Source organism: Cottoperca gobio, chromosome 13, assembly GCF_900634415.1.
Source record: "Cottoperca gobio chromosome 13, fCotGob3.1, whole genome shotgun sequence".
Classification (NCBI taxonomy): domain Eukaryota; kingdom Metazoa; phylum Chordata; class Actinopteri; order Perciformes; family Bovichtidae; genus Cottoperca; species Cottoperca gobio.
In genome coordinates, this window is record NC_041367.1 from 25901195 (window position 1) to 25921147 (window position 19953).

A 19953-nucleotide genomic window follows, 5' to 3' on the forward strand; every position below is an offset into this window, starting at 1 on the left:
TAATGGGGCTTTGACTTTATTGAGGCCATAACATTTTCATGGGAGCTTTTGCAGCCATGATGTGTAGACTGTAGTGTTGCTACCATAAATGTGTGCAGAGACTCATTTCAAAACCCAACAAGAACTGCACTCATTTCTTTAATGCAGCATTTTAGTCATGGTAATAGAACAACACATTTTGAAGTGTGAGGGGAAACACATCTCAGCCTTGGACTGAACAGAAATCTAACTTTAATGGCAAACATGCACATGTCCCAAATCCTGGACTGTTGCTTTTAACATACATAGACTCATATGGTATCTGAAACATTCATTCAGTTATCAGGCATGAAACTCTTCATCATTACACTTTTTTCAGTAACTCTCCCTTCACCTCACCTCTTCCTTTTTGAATCCCTCTTTTATAGTTCAATTCAAATACCCGCCTCCACCCAACAGCCTGTCAGGGCAATAACAACAGGATGTTGTGATATTCAAAATAAATAATTACTACTTATTGTAACTAATAGCTCCATCTGTGTCTCCTTCACTTTTCCTCTCCCCTTCCTTCATTACATGTGATTACAACAAACCATCGTGTCTGACACCTACAACTAACTAAAATGTCACTTCAAACAACTGTATTGTGTGTGTGTGTGTGTGTGTGTGTGTGTGTATTGTGTCTCTTTTCTAATTGTTTTCTCTGCTGTTTTCTGTCTCAGGTCTGATCACCACAACCTCCAGGAAACTGGACCGTGAACAACAAACAGAACACGTATTAGAGGTGAGGACATTGTGTGTGTGTGTGTGTGTGTGTGTGTGTGTGTGTGTGTGTGTGTGTGTGTGTGTGTGTGTGTGTGTGTGTGTGTGAGGTGAGGACAGAGAATGAAAACATCAGTGTGCCTGGGGGCAGCAGAGGGTAGCTGATGTACACTGCTATGTAGGGCTTTGCGTCTATAGTATTATATAGATATATATTATTGTATAGATACTATTTCATTCATGAGTAATGACTTGATAGTAAGCTCGTATCGCTCTACTTTGTGAACTCTGCTGACTCTTCATGTTCAAAATACTTGAACTACTGATACGTGATGTGAATCTCTGAAGCACCAAATTCAACAACATCAAGTGTTTAGGGCTGGATATCCAATAGAATACATTTGTAGTACTGACCAAAATATGGCCAGTACAATGTCATATATTGAGTTGGACAATAATTTGGCATCAAATGGTCGCTCAGACTTGCAGTCGTCTTTATTTATTCTTTGATCAGGTAGTTGCTGATTGTGTCTAGACAACGTTTAACTGCTGAGATTTTGTACATGCAGGTTCGACTTAGACTTAAAACAACATCCCAGTAGGACTCCTTTACATGGCCAGGCTAGCCCCCCCCCCGCAATGTGTGCTAAACCCATGAATGTGTGCTCCAGTCCTGAGGCTGCCACGATTTAGATGAGAACAAATTGGCTCTCCCATCTTCTTCTGTACTCCTCTAGACACACACACACAAACACACACACACACACACACACACACACACACACACACACACACACACACACACACACACACACACAGTCCCCTCTGCTCCTTGCTGTCCTCAGTGAGCATTAGCTTGGTAATAGAGCCAGTGAAGGCAGTGAACGTGCGTTGGTCTCTGTTAGACAATAATGGGAACCTGTCTCTACTCTGCGCTACCCTGATTGGAGATAAATTGTGCCACTGGCTTTCACATGACTCATAGAACTCAGTGTGTGGAGAGTGTGTGCCTGTTTGGTGCATGCTGTGACATTGTTGCACCTTCATTCTGGTCCGGTTCCTGTTCACACTGACTTTTAACTTAATTAAGTTATCCAGACTGACGGATAACTCATTGGTTAGACAGTTCTGGTGATTGTCATCCTACATCATCAGAACCCACATGGGGTCTAATCAGCACTGTAATGCTTCTGATGTCTATATTTATGTTATTTGGTGTCACAAAGAGCTCATGAAGAATATATTAGCATTATTAGACTGCAAATCAATTGCATGTTATTGACAAGAGTCTGTACACACTTCCCTTTGCAGGCACTCAGATGATTGTTCAAACGTCGGGGAGCGTACGAACACACGCATAAGGCTTCTTGTAGACCAGGGGTCGGGAACCTATGGCATATGGCTCGCGAGCTATATATGGCTCTTTCGATGACACAATATGGCTAGCAGACAATTTTGAGCTGACATTTTTAGTAATCAAGTAATAAATAATTGTACTGTGTCATTTTAAAGTAAAACATTTAGCAGCGGATTTGTTTTTAGTTCTCTCCTTTCCTCCGCTCTGTCTCTGGCTGTAGGTTAAGGTGTGTTTGCACATGTGTGTGTCGGCAGCGAAGCCCCGCCCTTCGCGAAACCGAGCAGAGAAAAAACTGCACAAAGCAAGCAGTAGACCGGGGGGGTCAAACTCAATCACAGAGAGGGCCAACATTAAAAACTGGGACTACGTCAAGGGCCAAACACGGTCCACATTTATTGAACAGGATACACATATTGGATAAAGTGCACAAAGATATGGAACATATTTAAGTCAACTGCTAACGGATTGCTGAGCAGTTCAAATTAAATTTATGAGCTGCAAAGTCGGCAAATGCGCTCAGTTGATCAGCAGAATGCTGTCGGGAACACAGCGGTGGAGATGTTTGTCAGTGTTTGGAAACACGTAGTGACCAAAGTTTCCTTCTGCATCAGAGTCTCCCACAGGCAGCTCGGCATCATACATGTCCGTGATCACACGGCCCTGAAGCTGGAGGTTTAACAGTGAGATGCTTCGTTATGTCGCACAAACAGACCCGCTCACATTGTCCCAGAGATCTGTGGTGTGTTTCCCTTTGCTTTCCAAAAACTGGCAGATTTCCTCACGCAACTCGAAAAATCTATTCAGCACTTTCCCTCGACTCAGCCATCGCACCGCCATGTTCAGAAAAGACTTAAATGGACTCTTATAAAGTGTCCTGTCTGTGTTACGGTGCTTATTACATGTTCCATCTCCAGAGCTTTACAACACAGCGCTTCCTGGTGTATGATGCAGTGATACACAGTCAGCTGCATCTTCTCCCGCATCCTGCCCACTAATCCGCTCTTTTCATCACATCGCAGGCGCTCCATCTGTCATCAGTCCCGTCAGTTTGTCCCGGGAAAGTTTCATTTCTCACACATTTAGATACTTCCTCATATGTATTTTACCGTGGTTGTGCCATGCATTGATTTAATTACCAAAACCGGCGGGCCAGTTATGATAAACATATGATATTTTTTTGCCGTGCAGTAAACACTGAAACGTGCACATAAATTAGATAAATAGCATAAACGTTTAGTTTATTTGATAGCGCTGTTAGTACTCGGAGACGTGTTATACTTAAAAAAAAATGCACGCATAAAGTTGCATTCAATTTTATTAAATATATGGCTCTCAAGGAAATACATTTAAAAATATTTGGCTTTTATGGCTCTTCCAGCCAAAAAAGTTCCCGACCCTACTTGTATTAGCTTGTTACTGTGGGATTGCTGTCACACACTTGTAATGGACTCAATGAACTAACAAAGTACACAGAGTCAGATACAAGCACAGCAGTTTTAATAGCTTTAGAGCTATTAATCAGGTAAAATATCCATGCTGAATTATAAGGTCAAGTCTTGAACAGATTTCACGATCAGCGCAGGGATTTATTGGTAGTTTAGCGTTGGCATTCTGAGCTGGGTTGTTCGGTGAAGCTGTCCTTGGTGGCAGTAGCTCAGTCCACAGGGGCTTGGCTTGGGAACCAAAGGGTTGCTGGTTCAAGTCCCTGAGTTCCCCTATTGGGCCTAGAGGAGAAAGTCACTGCTCCCCAGGCTCTGTTAAATACTGAGTTTAAATGTCACTGTGTGTGCAGTGCAGTGTACATGTGTGACAATTAAAATAGATTTCTAAATCCCCCATTTCCATTTAACCAGGCAAACGGACCTGAGATTGTTTTAACAAAAACAAAAACACTTCCAGGTGTTATAGGAACAGCACATTTGACCTCTCTGGAGTTTCCTGTGAGCAGATTTTTTACAAATATTTTCAAAGGCACTTTTGTAAAGAAGCTCAGACAAAAGAGGGTAAAACTCTCTATGCATTGTCTTTTTCAATCATTTGAATAGATTTTATAACAAACTGGTGATTAGTTTTTATTGCCAGTAGATTATTTTCATACAATGATATGCAGCAGACAGAGCTGGAACTTGTAAATATTTGTTGATTTTTTAACTTGATGTAAATTGGTTGATCAAAGTTGTAATTCAATTATTTTGTGTCAGTCAAAAATAAATCAATAAATCAACTTCATTGTCCTTGAGAACTCAGACAGAGGCTGAGCATTCAGCTGTGTAATGAAACATTGATTTTCCTCTATCGGCCGACACTGGACTACATATAAGAATGTGTTACCATCAATTATTGTGTTGAATTTAATTTATTAATTATTTAAAAAATGATCTAACTTTGGCTCTGGTTTTTCATGATCTCTGAAGTTCCTTTCTTAAGGAACTGACACACAAAAGACATTTTACAGAGTGAAGGTCTGCTTTTTTTAATACATCAAAGGCAGACAAGAATATTGACACGCACACACACGCACACGCACACACACGCACACACACACCCACGCACTCCTCCTCCTCTCTGTTACTTTCGATGATTATGTTTTCTCCACCTCTTTTGCCTTCCATAGTCGGCTAGCTTGCAAGCAAGTTTAAGGATAACTCTTTCTTCACAATCACTGCAGTTCCTCATGTTTTTTAAATGACAGATGGTATTCATAAATGAAGCCAGCCGTAAGCAAAGGGGAAATTAACTGCTGCTGAGTCGTAAATCTGTGACAAGCTGAAAAGTAATTGCACTTCTAGCTAAATTAATATAAATTTAGGACAAAGAAGAAAAGCCTGATTTGGAGCTTTCATTGGCTAGCTCCACCTCTCAGTGATCACCTTTTTCATTTCAGAAGTACAGAAGCAGCTACAGAAGTAGATGTCAAATCATAGGAAGACAGAGTATTTCCTTTCACCATAATAGTCAGAGACTGACAGAAACTAGCAGCAAATAGAATTAACACAGACAGGTGATGTGCTTACTTTTGAATACAAACTTTTTTACAAAGTCATTTCATTCTATAGCTCATTTTTTGTGACACACATTTGTGGGGCTGCAACTAACAATAACTTTTATTATAGATTAATCTGCTGATTATATTCCTGAGGAATCATTTGGTCTATGAAAAGCCTGCCATGTTAACCATTGCCTTCAAGTGATCCTCATCAACTCGCAAAGTCATGAATTGTCATGTCACCATGTCTGACTAACCTAGTTTTTACCTTTAAATGGTCAAAAGATCATTTTCTGTTCAACAAGTTGAAGAACAGGCCCCGAAAGCACCATTATGTGTGTCTCTGTGAGGTTAGACTGCCTAATCTGGGGTTCAACCTGGCCCTCAGATCTTCCAAGGGACACTCATGGCTTGTGTCTTTGGATCCATGCTCCAGTCCCTGAATCAAAACACTTTTTCTGCGTATGCATTTGTATTGAATCTCTCACTGATCCTGCAGGTGTTGGTGTCTGATGGTGGTCCTAGTCCCAGGCAGAGTACAGTGTGGGTGATGGTTCAGATCCTGGATGAAAACGACAACAAGCCCACATTTCCTGAGAAGGTCTACCAGGTCAAACTTCCAGAGAGAGAGCGTAGAAAGAAGGGCGAGCCCATCTACCGGGTGTTCGCCTACGACCGTGATGAAGGTCCCAACAGCGACCTCTCCTACAGCATCGTGGACGGAAACCAAGACGGGAAGTTCTTCATCGACCCCAAGACTGCGGTTGTATCTTCCCGAAAGGCCTTCACTGCAGGGAGCTATGACATCTTGACCGTATGCCAACCTTCATCCATTATTAAATACAAAACTGTTATTAGGTTGTACTTAATCCCCCAGTATCGATACAGTGGTTTGGGGTATGGGTTGCCAAATTTCCCTTCACATTGCATCCAAACAGAAAATTCAATACTCAGAAATATTCATACAACTTTGTATTTTTGTTTTACTACATGCTATTTCTGTGTGAGTGACTCTCCTTCACTTCACCATCTCACTTCTGTGCTCTTCAGATCAAAGCGACAGACAATGGGCGTCCTCAGAAATCCTCCACAGCTCGCCTGCACATCGAGTGGATTCGTCGACCTCCTCCCTCGACTCTCCCAGTGCTCTTCGATGAGCCGTTCTACAATTTCACTGTCATGGAGAATGACAAGGTTGCAGAGATCGTGGGAGTGGTGTCCCTGCAGCAGAACTCCATCCCCTTGTGGTTTGACATCACAGGTAAAAATCTCCCTATAGGTGAGGACGATCCTCTGCTAGCCAGTGGAGAGCTGTGTGTAGTGTGAGGTAGGGTGTGGCCAGGATCGGTGCATGGTGTGTGTTGAGTGTGTGTATGAGGTGCAGCTCAGGTAATGTGGCCTTGCTGCATGATCTGTTATGCTCTGCCCATCCCAGTCACCATGGTGACAGCTTCTCCAGCTGTCAGGTCTGCCTGCCCTGTAGGAGTTAAAGCAATGACAGCAGTTGGCAGTCTATTGAGAACGATATGGGTTGAAATCTGGATCAAATTTAAACAAAAGTATCTTAAAGTTATGCTGAGACTTATTTTTAAAGGGACTTTCCCTTTAAGGGATTTGGTGTTATTTATAAGTATATTTTTCATGACTTACTTAGTTCTTTTCATTATGTCTCTGCTTAGAGAAGGCACTGGCTCGCTCTCAGTAAAGAACATTGAGACAGATTTTAAAGCCACTGTAACATTCCCCTTTAAATGGGAAATGCCCAACATGGCGCACTTAAATCCCTTGAATCCGTCAAAGTTCACTTTCACCCACTTGAAAGGCTTAACAAGATTATGTCATGCCCAGTGCACTAAGCTCAATTTTTACGCATTATGTAGCCTATGGTGACGATTCTGGTGTGGTAAAAGTGATTAAATAATTCTAATAATCAGTACTATTGATTCTAATTCCATTAGTTTGTTATGCCATTCAATGCAATATGTACGCTGACAGTTCCCCAGCCGTGATGCATGCACTGTGACCTCTATCAGCCCACATTAACTGTGACCAGGAAGGTCTGCAGTTCCCACAATGCACCATCCATATTTCCTTTTGTTGTCACTGAGCAGTGACAGTCAGTGTGTATCCAGCTGGAGATACCTTCTGGCTCGTGCTTCTGGCTCTCCGTAGCTCTGCCCATCTCTTCTCTCTCTTTCTCTTTCACTTTCTCTCTTTCTCATTATGTTTCTGACCATCCCTCTCTCCCTCTGTGCACATTCTTTCTCCCTTCTTCACTCATGATTTTTCAGTGTGTATACAGCATTTCTCTGGGATCACAGCTACATTTTATCCTTATAATAACTAGTATTAATGAGGCAATATGAATCCACCCTTTAAATATCTGTCAAACATCTCAGGAGGGAAATGTAGCATTACAGCAGCACAAGAAACAGAGCAGAGAGGCCAGCAACATGAAACGTGTGTGCAGTAGCAACAATGCAATATGCACATCAAAGTGACATAGTAAGTATAAATATGAAATATATATTTATTTATATTTTTGTATGTATGCATAATAAATACAGTCAATTAAAACAATCATATTAATAAGTGATTAATTAAATGTGATTTTATACCACATATATAAATAATGTAAAGCCTACTTATGCATATTTATAGAAGTGTAATGTTAAGGGTTTGAAGAACAAGTGTGCATGCATACATTAAAAATGTGTTTGATATTTATCATGAGTACAGTCATGTGCTGCGTGTGTTGAGAAAAGGCTCAAAGCATAAAATCAATATAACTAGAATTACTCAAACGTATATTATGTAACATTTCTGCATTAAAACATCTAAAAGTGACTCGACCTATGTTATATACTGTATGTTGAGTGTGTTTCCTCTGGTCTCCTGTAATGCCATTGTATCCCCTTTGAGCAGCGTCAGCGCTGTGGTTGTCTGCCAGAAGCTTAATAAACTGACTTTCTAACCACATTTTTAAGCCACATTGTAATCATAAACATTTTAGATTTGGGTCGTTTTAACTGTATTTTAACCCGATGAAGGGCTTTAGTCATCGGACACCTGGATCTTAAGTTCTCAGAGAAACAAGCTGAGCCAACTTAGCCTTTCCAGCGAAAGGCTAAGGACAGAGGGTTTACGTTGGTAAGCCCTCTGTCCGCCGAGGAAACACTGAAAACAGAAAAAAATTGTTTGCTTGTGATAACAAGAAAGCACATTTTATAAATAATGTGTACCCATGGTCACTCTGTCCTGACAAAATAATAATAATATTAAACACTTTCCTTTGGCAAGAAATTGTTAAATGTCCATTAGATATTGTTTGTCAGCTACTTTATACCACACATTTGAGTAGTAAAAACCCTCAAGAACAACATTTTCAGATTGTGTTATATGACAATATTCCTAATAATACATGCTTTACAATGTTATTTTTCAGTAGACTCCATCCCATGTAGCAATAATGTGAGTAGTGGTTGCTGTCTCTGTCTGGTTTCATCAGTCTCTCCTCATCTCCTCTGCTCACCACGTCACCCTCCTGTCCTCCTCCCTCGGGCCTGTCTGTCTCTCCTGTCTCACCTTCTCTCTCCTCTCTCTCCTCAATGCTTCATGCCTGGAAGGTCCCAGGTCTTTCCGTGAGATGTTCTATATTCTGCAGAGCGCTTGTGGCAGGAACTGTTCCTCAGAAGGTATCTCGTTTCCTACTTCCTCTTCCCCTGTTAGCTGTATTCTCTCTACTACTTTTCCTTGTTTTCCCCCTTTCCTTTTATTTTTCCTTTTCCTTGTCTTTTTCATTGACGCCCATCATCCCTCCCGTGCTTCTCATCGGTGCTGCTGACATATTTTTGTGATTGGTTGGTATGAGGCGGTTTGCCGAGGGGAATAAACCACACAGAAGCTCAGCCTGTGTGTGTGTGTGTGTGTGTGTGTGTGTGTGTGTGTGTGTGTGTGTGTGTGTGTGTGTGTGTGTGTGTGTGTGTGTGTGTGTGTGTGTGTGTTTGACATTAATGGACTACATTGCAGCCAAGGTTCATTGAGGGGATGAAGGTCTGGTAAAAAGGTATCACAACCTTTTTATCTGCTTCTATGGCAACAACCACCGGGTTACCTGGGTGACAGCTCTGTCTAATGACCTGCTGTTAGCAGCACCTGTACACACACTCCTTATGGAATTAATGCTTGCCTTCATGCAGCACTTTTCAAAGGCAGGTTCACACAGGCACACGAACCTCCCGCTCTCTGCTGACCCATTAGCTAAACTAAAGGCTGCAGGTTTCTGGACTGAAGAAGCACAACACAGCCTCCAGCACCGTACATCCAGCAGAAGCATGAAACACACAGTGCCTGAACACCAACGTCAGCAGGCATGATGCTGAATTATCCATACGTTTAATCCACACCAACTGCGATATGTGTGGACATGCACTTTGCTGAGCTGCCAGACGTGGCGTGTATAAAAATGCAGAGGGTTGCGTCTCGATATGTGTGGACAATGAGATTCTGAGTGGTTTGTTAAATTTGTAAAAATGTAAGCGTATCTTTTCTGTGAGACTGATAAGTGATGGATTGCAAAACGCTTCATAAAGTTGGTGGTGTTCTTAGGGTTGGGTAGATAGAGAAGAAAGCAATATATGCTATGCAGTTTACCTAAAAGACAAGCATGTTTGATGGATGAGTAGAGAAGGATGAGCATCTGGGTGATTGAAAAGAGTGCACATACACACACAGTAATATACACACACCCCGATGTAAAATGCAGAATAAATAGAGAACATATGCATGCACACACCACATCTTCTAAACATACACCAGCGCTCCATTTATAGCTGAAGCTGCTTGTGCTCCACCCAGCAGGCTGAAACAGACAGACAGACAGACCCACACTAAGAAATAAAGCTCATACACCCATGCAGACCAACCACACATAGAAACACGAACGTGTATAATTACTAATAACTAAGTTCTTAGCTATGGAGGCCTTAAGAGGCAAGTGTGATAAAAACGTTCTGGTGATCATTTTCTAAATCTGATATAAATGGTTTTCCCTGATGTGTTTATGAATTGAGAACAGGTGGAAACAAGGTTTTGCCAAGATAATCTTTTTTAACTGTTTTCCATCTGTGAAAACAGGTAATAAAGTGTTTATTGCCGTAATACACATTATGGCCACAAAAGGCTGAAGTCCATCACTACCCAATGTTCTAAATACTAATTAAGGATCTTAGACTTAAAAGTGTTTTTTGTTTTTTACCTGTTGTTAAATCATAAACACAGGAGAGAAAACCATTTAGATTTTCCTCACTCGCCTTCTATACTAAATAGACAGACTGCATACAAAGTGCTGTAATCAACTTAGTCCAGAGTCCATCAGAGACAAAAGACCAGACATAAAAATACAATAGATGATTTGTACAACTTCAGACCATGCCTCATAACCATCATATTTAGACCTGTTCTTCACTAATAAAGTAATTAATTTGATAGATGTCATCCATGGGTACAGTGTAAACAGGGACTGATAGTACCTAATTCAGTTTATATGGTGCAGATTTTAAAAAAGTTCACAAATGTAGGCACAAAAAAAGACCTTTAGTCTGAGCCGATGGATAACAGGGTGGAGGTTAACTCTGTGATCACATGACATTATCACTTGTCTGTCTCTGTGCAGAGAAGATCAGGATGAGGTGAGACATCAACATGTTCTGTGGTGAGAAAACTGTCCAGTTGAACCAATGAGTTTAAACTTGGCCTTAGAAAGGCAGTGGAAACTAATTTTAGAACTGAGCAAAGGGTTTTTTGCCTCCCCCATTTTGCAGAGTGCTGGCATTTTCTCTCTGTAATTTTGCATCAGCAGAAAGGAGGCTTTTTCCGGCCTCAGTAAGATTCTTGCCAACTGTATGTCCTATATAAGGATGAATAGGCTGGATGGCTGACATGGCTGTTTGAAGCTGCCCGTTATTAATATTTTGTGGTTCACACAGCAACATGTCAACGTTGCCACATTTACTCTTCTGTATATGTCTGAATACTATGTTTGAATACTAAGGCTTCTTTGTATCTATGTTCATAATTAGGCAACACAGTCCTAATCTTTCAAACAACAAATACAATATCTGGTCAGGACTGTTGACAGCTGGTTAACAGATGATTGATTGTTATTGATTTCTGTCAAGTTTCATTTTAAACAGCTAAACATGTCCATCAGATATTTTGTACTTTAAACTACAAGGATTACAAATCCATTATCATATCTTGTGACTTTGCTTTTATTATTTGTGAATATATTTTAGGTTGAAATATTTCAGGCTGCTAAATCTGCCTGTTCAACCAACAAAAACTGGTTACAGAATTTAACTAAAAGATTCATATTTGTTTTAACATAACTTAATTACACATGTTGAAAGCTGAAGCTACAATAATCTAAAGGACTGATTCAATAAGCAGATTCAAGACAGTATTCACACCCAATAAAATGATATATAGTGAATGTTCATCTGCATAGAGATACAGTAGTAGCATGCATCTTCCTGCTGACACACCAACTGAAGAAGTCTCCTGAATGGGTCTACAACTTCAGTCCAGTGGATTATTTATTTTGTTCAGACATCGAATAGATGAGTGCAGACTACTCCATTGATCTGGCAATCGAAGTGAACACCATTCAGACGCTTCATCTGTTAGCAGTGGCAGTGTAATGTGTGTGCTTCACTGCAATTACTGTAATCGAAGAGAAGAGACAAAAAAATCACTGAACAGGGAGGAAGCTGGGTTGTAGGCTTCTTCAAACGGACTCGACAAACAGAAAACAGAGGACATAAAGGCACATGTTGCAGGGCACACACACACACACACACAGTAAGCTTTGGCTGAGTGGTGGCGGGCTGAGGTCATGAATTTATTAGACTGAGACGCCACCGAGGAATCCCTTTGAGTCTGCTACACACACACGCGCACACACACACACACACACACACACACACACACACTTTGGCATGTAGACAGCAGATTGTGGTAGATTATGTTTCTATAACATGCACTGGACACCCAGTCGTGCTCAGATTACATGAAGCTTTTAATTCAATATGGATGGTGAGATGAGAATTAAGGCCTGATAAGTATCACAGCTCCACCTCCAGAACAGCTTTTCCTCTTCCTCCATAGTACTGTTACTATGACAAAGTAGCTCTATTCTAATAGAAAGATGGATCCCTATAACTAAAATACCATGTCATGAGTATCATAGCCAAGATAATTGCATTAATAATATTATCCCGATAATCATCAAAATATACTTAAAACTCTTAATTAAAATGGCACTGAAACATACTGGAATCATCTAACCTTACATTGTGTTGGGAAACAAATTATTTTATTGTATAACAGAAAGGACTTACATCTTTTTTTAGTGAACATCCTTTTTAGTGAAAAACAAACGATCTGAAATAAGGTCATCATGAATCATAAGGTCGCCATGCATAAATAAAGGATAGAAGAAATAGCAACATTGTCTGTTCTTTCTTTCATGGTAAATCCTGTATTTGTTTAAATCAGGCTCTACTTTTCCCCTGTCAGCCTTTTCAAGTCAGTCATGTGAGGGTATCCATTATAACGATAATGGGAATTCACAGAAACATCCTGTATCATTCCATACCTAAACATGATGCATTTCCAACACAGCTCCCACACAGATGCTATTCATATTAAAGGTACTCATGTTATAATGGATGCCGCTTTGTTTCTTTCTAAGGCTTCAAAAGCATGTGAGTTTCCACACATCACTTTTCTTGATGGTGGTAACTCGCACTGTTTGAACACACAAGTTGAATATGTATGTGCCATATGTTTCAAATCCATGTAAGAGTTGTACAGTGCAGACACACACACACACACACACACACACACACACACACACACACAGGGTCTGTGTTGTTCATGCGGCTTGCATGGCCAGTGCTCATGCTTCGTTGTGTTGCTGTGAACTTGTGCTTTTAAATGTCAGTTTGCGAGAGTTTGTGGAGCTGGTTTGTGTGTGTGTTTTGGGGTGGGGGGGTAACCCTGTCAGCAGCCATCCCTCTCTCATCTATACCATCACACACAAATCAATGAAGAGCGTGTGTGTAGCAATGGTCTCCAGTCACGTGCAGTTCAGTCTGACTAAGGTTGTATGCCAAACAGCAACTTTACTCCTGCATATGTCATATTTTAATAAATGTTAAAACATTTCAGCACATGGTTGCACATGAATGAAAACCATTGGTCCATGAATATAACTGTCTGGTGTGTGTATTCACATATTCATCACAACTGTGTGTGGTCACAGAATGTCTGTATGATTGACACTGTGTCCCTCCTGTCTGACCTTCCTCCTGTGGAGCAGGTGGGAACAGCGACAGCGTGTTTGACGTAGAGAAGGCTGTGGGCACCATCATCATCGCCAAGCCTCTGGATGCTGAGCAGTGCTCCTTCTACAACTTGACGGTACAGGCATCAGACGGCACCAACACTGCATACGCACAGGTACAGCATATATTTCATCAACTTGTTAAGCAGATGATCTTTTTGGAGGGTACAATGCTGTCCTCACAGAAACATATGTAATCTGTTATCCTCCTGGAACAATTCCCAGTCTGTGACATGGAAACACTCCTGGAGGGTCTCCTCGCATCCTCAGACCAAACCGTCACAGTCCTTGTACCGCAGGTACTGCAGGGGGGGGGGGGGGGGGGGGGGGGTCGCAAAATTGTTTGTAGATAAAGCAATTAATAAAAATAAAAGTTATTTTTTCGTTTTTTTACAAATCTTTTTTTTTTATAAATATAAACCCAGTGTTATATATATATATATATATATATATAATATAATATATATATATTATATATATATATATATATATATATATATATATATATATATATATATATATATATATTATATATATATATATATATATATATATATATATATATATATATATACAGTATATCTCAAAAGTGAGTACACCCTTTAGATTTTTGCAAATATTCTGTTATATCCTTTCAGGGGATAACATTATCCTACTGAAACTTTGATATAACTTAAAGTAGTCAGTGTGCTGCTTGAATAACAGTATAGATTTATTGTCCTTTGAAAATTACTCAGTACACAGCTGTTAATGTCTAAACAGCTGGCAACAAAAGTGAGTACACCCCATAGTGAACATGTCTAAATTGTGCCCAAAGTGTCAATATTTTGTGTGACCACCATTGTTATCTAGCACTGCTTTAACCCTCCTGGGCATGGAATTCACCAGAGCTGCACAGGTTGCTTCTGGAATCTTCTTCCACTCCTCCACGACGACATCACGGAGCGCACGGATGTTGGACACCTTGCACTCCTCCACCTTCCTCTTGAGGATGCCCCACATGTGCTCAATTGGGTTTAGGTCTGGAGACATACTTGGCCAGTCCATCACCTTAACCTTCAGCTTCTTCAGCAAGGCCGTTGTCATCTTGGAGGTGTGTTTAGGGTCATTATCATGTTGGAAAACTGCCCTACTTCCCAGTTTCCGAAGAGAGGGGATCATGCTCTGCTGCAGGATGTCACAGTATATATTGGAATTCATGTGTCCCTCAATGAAATGCAGCTCCCCAGTGCCGGCAGCACTCATGCAGCCCCAGACCATGATGCTGCCACCACCATGCTTGACTGTAGGCAAAACACATTTGTCTTGGTACTCCTCACCAGGGTGCCGCCACACACGCCGGACACCATCTGACCCAAACAGGTTTATTTTGGTCTCATCAGACCACAGGACATGGTTCCAGTAACTCATGTTCTTGGATTCATTGTCTTCAGCAAACTGTTTGCGGGCTTTCTTATGCATCGGTTTCAGAAGGGGCTTCTGTCTGGGGCGACGGCCATACAAACCGATTTGATGCAGTGTGCGGCGTATGGTCTGGGCACTGACAGGCTGACATCCCACTTCTGCAACCTCTGCAGCAATGCTGGAAGCACTCGCACGTCTATTTTTGGAAACCAACCTCTGGATATGACGCTGAGCACGTGGACTCAACTTCTTTGGTCGACCCTGGCGAGGCCTGTTCCGAGTGGAACCTGTCCTGGAAAACCGCTGTATGATCTTAGCCACTGTGCTGCAACTCATTTTCATGGTGTTGGCAATCTTCTTATAGCCAAGGCCATCTTTGTGAAGCGCAATAATCCTTTTTTTCAGCCGCTCAGAGAGTTCCTTGCCATGAGGTGCCATGTTGTCCAGCATTCAGAGAGAATTGTGCCCAAAACACCAAATTTAACAGCCCTGCTTATCATTTACACCTGAATCCTTGTAACACTAACGAGTCACATGACACCAGGGCGGGAAAACAACATCATTGGGCACAATTAGGACATGTTCACTATGGGGTGTACTCACTTTTGTTGCCAGCTGTTTAGACATTAACAGCTGTGTACTGAGTAATTTTCAAAGGACAATAAATCTATACTGTTATTCAAGCAGCACACTGACTACTTTAAGTTATATCAAAGTTTCAGTAGGATAATGTTATCCCCTGAAAGGATATAACAGAATATTTGCAAAAATCTAAAGGGTGTACTCACTTTTGAGATATACTGTATAGATAGATAAACCCAGTGTTATATATTTAAGCACTAACAGCTAGAGAACATATTAGACAGACAACGTTGATCGATTATTTGGTCTACCTGCTCTTCACGTAGCTCTGCATGTCGTCTTTTAGGGGCTTTTTTCTCTGGAGATAGGCACTGATCAATCCACTCCTCCAGAGTAAAGCTTTGTAAGTGTCGGCGATTGCAAGCAACATTTTGGATTACCGTAATTATGTCATAGTTTGCGCAATCGAAAAGATTTCAACGGTTTCTGAAAGCTGAGACTCTGCGCTTTACAGCATATATCGATTCATTACGGTAACTTTACTTACGGCCCTCCCGGAAGCCCGCGAAACAGCGCCTTTGTTCTGAGCGAATACACAAACAGCGTATTTAATTCAAATGGAAGCAAGACGGTATGTAAATCAACACTTGTATTGCGTGGTGACTTCTTTAGAACAGTGTACCAAGTCTGTAAGGTTGTACTAGGTGTATAATTGTACTTAATAAATTACCTAACAGATGTAATTTAACAGCTGTAACGGTTGTATCTTTTTCTCAGACGCGGAGGGATACTGACTTGTTGTGAAAAGTAACCACAATTCTACCCGTGATATACGCTCATTATATCACGGCTAAGAACCAATCAGATTGCTTGATTTGACATGTCCGTTTTATAAAATACTATATATGAATATATATATATATAGTATTATATATAACACTGGGTTTATACATATATTCTGGAGGGGCTAAGATTCAACCAGTTTCTCAGGTTAGAAAGCTGCCTGCTTTTGTAGTTTTGCCTTTAATCCTGTTTGAACAGAATATATTCTTCACATAATCGTTCAAATATTTTTTCACAGTATCACACACACTCTCTAACCACATACAGCTACAGAGAGAGAGACACACACACACACACACACACCTGTAAGATAGGAAGAAGGCTCCCAGATGGAGAGTCAGCATGGCGACATGCCGCCAGGGAATGTCTCCACAGTTGAGCAACAGAAGGCCGACTGCTGCAGCAGGGTTTAAATTTAGACTCCTCGCTTGGCAGCACTCAACTCAACTCCTGTCTCCGTTTCCCTCTGCTTCTCTTTATGTTTTCTCTGGATAGAAATCCGAACAAATCTCAGACTCCTTTTTCTGGATGTGTGTGTAGTGCACTTTCCTCCCCCATTAAGTCCTACTCCTGGTCCGAGTTTGTACAGCACTTTGTAATCCTTACAGAGCTCAGTTGGTATATTTTGGCAGGGGTATAGTCAGCACAGATGCTCAGTGGTTAACACTGTCACCTCACAGTAAGAAGGTCCTGGGTTTCAATGTAGCCCTTAATCTTTTGTTTCCTCTAAGGGTTTGGAACTTTCTACCTATATTTCTGTTGGTTTTCTCCCACAGCAAAATACTAGCAGGTTATATGGTATATAAAGTGCTAATTGTACTTTATGTGCACATAGCTGCAAGAGTCCACATGAAATTATGTCATACAGACATCTTGCCAGACGCCTATGTGCTGCCATAGATGTCGGACAAAGGGAACTATACTGTGGAATATACTGCGGACTGTATGTGATGCATGGACATGGGTGAACACGTCTGCCTATATACTGACACCTGATGTACTGTAAACAGAACTGCTTCCACTATCCACCTTGCGGTCTTCCAGTGTTTTGGAGTATATCAGGGCCCCTAAGTGTTCAAAAATAGGTCCTATGATTAAGGTCATTAAACGTTCTCTCCAACCATGTCTGAAGGTCAAAGTATTTCTACCTGTTCCAGATGGCAAGATTTGAAGGAAGCATGAAATATATTGCCACTGCCATAGTGCCTCCTCCTGACTGCATCACACAGCCTCCCTCATGTCTTTCCAAGAACTCTGTGTCTTTCTATGTCTTCGCAGTGTTGACACAATGAACTGAACAAACACAGATAATGGTGCACAGGTACAGACTGTCTCTCCTCGGGAGCATTTATGGTGTAGCAGTTCACTAGAAAAGTGACGGAAGAACTAGTTGTTTGAAGAAATGAAAAAACAGAGTTTAAGAGAGAGAAGTTCAAACCTTACTTTGACACTTCTGTACACCTGGCCTATCACTGTGGACAGTGGGCGTAAGAATAGAGGGTTTCAGATGTGACACGATCTGTCAGGCACTTTGTTTGAAGCATACTGATGCCCATTTACCATGACCATGATCTCAGAACTGTGCCCAGAACCAGGAGTACAGTACTGCTCCTAGATGCAATAGTTCTAAAACCCTGAATTTTCAGAACTTTATAGAAATGCCTTCCTTCAAAATTTCCAATGCTTTTCTTTACAAGAGGGTTTTGGATTCATGCAGAAAATAAGGACTGTGGTTAGTGTAAGCCTGTGACATAAATCACACCTAATCTACTTTAGTTTGCCAAATAGTTTTTCTCGATTTACCTTAAATGTCCAAAAACTCATTTGTAAATCTGTTGTGGGAGCCCATGGAGGAAGAAACTTGAAAAAGGCCACTCATGGTAACAGTGTGTTAAATACAGATAAGTAATTTTCTCATTAAGTGAAACTTGACTAAGAGGACAATTATTTTATTACATAACATTTATTATAACGTTGGTCTTATTTTCACAGATTTCCCATCATCCCTAACAGTGATAATAATATTTTACTGACCAAGTTAATTGCTGAGAATTGAAACACGACTACATCGTTAAAAAGAACTCAGATGGTTAAGAAACACAAGTCGTCATTCAGACTCTCCCTCTTAGCACCAGCCTGCCGAGACCTGTCTCCTCTCCCTCCTGGCATGCCAATTTCTGTCTCCAGCTAGACTGCACCAGATCCTGACCTCTCTTCCCCTGCTTAGCGCCTCACTGTAGCAGCAGCTTGTATCCTATTGCCCCTGGCTTTCAGCCCTGGCCCCTTAACTCAACCAGCAGACACATTTCCACAATAAGAAGGTATACTGCTTAGACATTTCTGGTAAAGAGGTTTTGGATCTTTTCCTAAAAATGTGCAACACACAATACAGCAGCAATGCACACACTAACCGGTTACCCACATCCAGCCTACTTCTGTTGTTATTTATCTGGTTTCAAATGAGGCTAAACAGTCACACAGATTACATTACATACTCTAACATTGTACCAGCAAGTGAGCCTTCAATTGAAGCTAGCCACATTAGACGTGCAACATGATAATGCTAACTTAAATTTTGCACCAGCGAAATAAACAGTAAAACAACATAAAAAACGCAAAACTTACTGTTTCCAAGTTTGAAATGTAATAGTTAATACTGCTTTATACTAGTCCTTGTTGAGAAAGAGGACATGTTTAGACATGCATGATGATGGCGGTCAGGTCAAGTCTGTTCATGTGGGGAAATTCTCACTGCTTAATGTTTGTATAGCCTACATCTCTGTGCAGTGATGTGAATGTGATTACCAATGAAAACTGTCTGTAAAGTTGATCAACAGTGTTTGTATTGTTCCATACTGCAACAACAGTACTGAAATGAAAGCTATAGACACATTACATATTTTTTAATATGGTAACTAGTAAGTGTAGCGAATAACTCTTTTCAGTAGCTAGCACAACACTAGTCTTCACATCCTCAGATGATGGGAGTGCATGAAGAAGAAGTGGTTCTATGGCACACCTCAAGGATGTCATATCTAGCAGAAAGTCTGCGAAGCTCATTGTTACACACGTATTCTGACACATACAGCATGAAAAAAAGATGAATGGTCTTTTCTCATATTTTTGGAATCTGTAGACAGACCAGGGACACATTTTATGTTGAAAAGCCATGAAAAACATAATATGTCACCTTTGAGAATCAATCTCAGCACCTAGCCAAGTCTGTGTTATTATTGTTTATAGTACAGCCCTTTCAACCAAAATATTAGCAGGTGATATGTTTTGGCCATTATCACACAATGGGGCAGGTAAATGCTTAATATATTTCAGAAATGAATCTTCTCATCTATTTTCTCTTTTCTTCATCATAATAATAATAATAATAATAATAATAAATTGTATTTATAAAGCACCTTTCAAAGTTAAAAGCAATCTCAAGGCGCTAAAATGCAGGACAGCAACAAAAACAACAACAACAGACATAAGATTTTACGGAAAGGCTTTTGTGAAAAGAAAGGTTTTTAGGCTCTTCTTGAAGGATTCGGTGGCCTGTGGAGCCCTCAGGTGTTCTGGGAGGGAATTCCACAGGTAAGGAGCGGCTGAGCAGAAGGCCCGATCGCCCATGGTGCGGAG

At 40.8% G+C, this 19953-nt stretch overlaps 1 protein-coding gene across 1 annotated transcript in view; it reads left to right on the forward strand.

Moving 5' to 3' along the window:
• The window catches only part of fat3a (FAT atypical cadherin 3a), a 116553-nt gene that overhangs the window by 40681 nt on the left and 55919 nt on the right, over positions 1-19953 (forward strand). Inside the window, exons 3-6 of the mRNA XM_029445966.1 lie at positions 702-763; positions 5584-5898; positions 6135-6345; positions 13468-13607. Coding sequence (XP_029301826.1) covers positions 702-763; positions 5584-5898; positions 6135-6345; positions 13468-13607 — 728 coding nt within the window. The remainder of the gene's footprint in view (positions 1-701; positions 764-5583; positions 5899-6134; positions 6346-13467; positions 13608-19953) is intronic.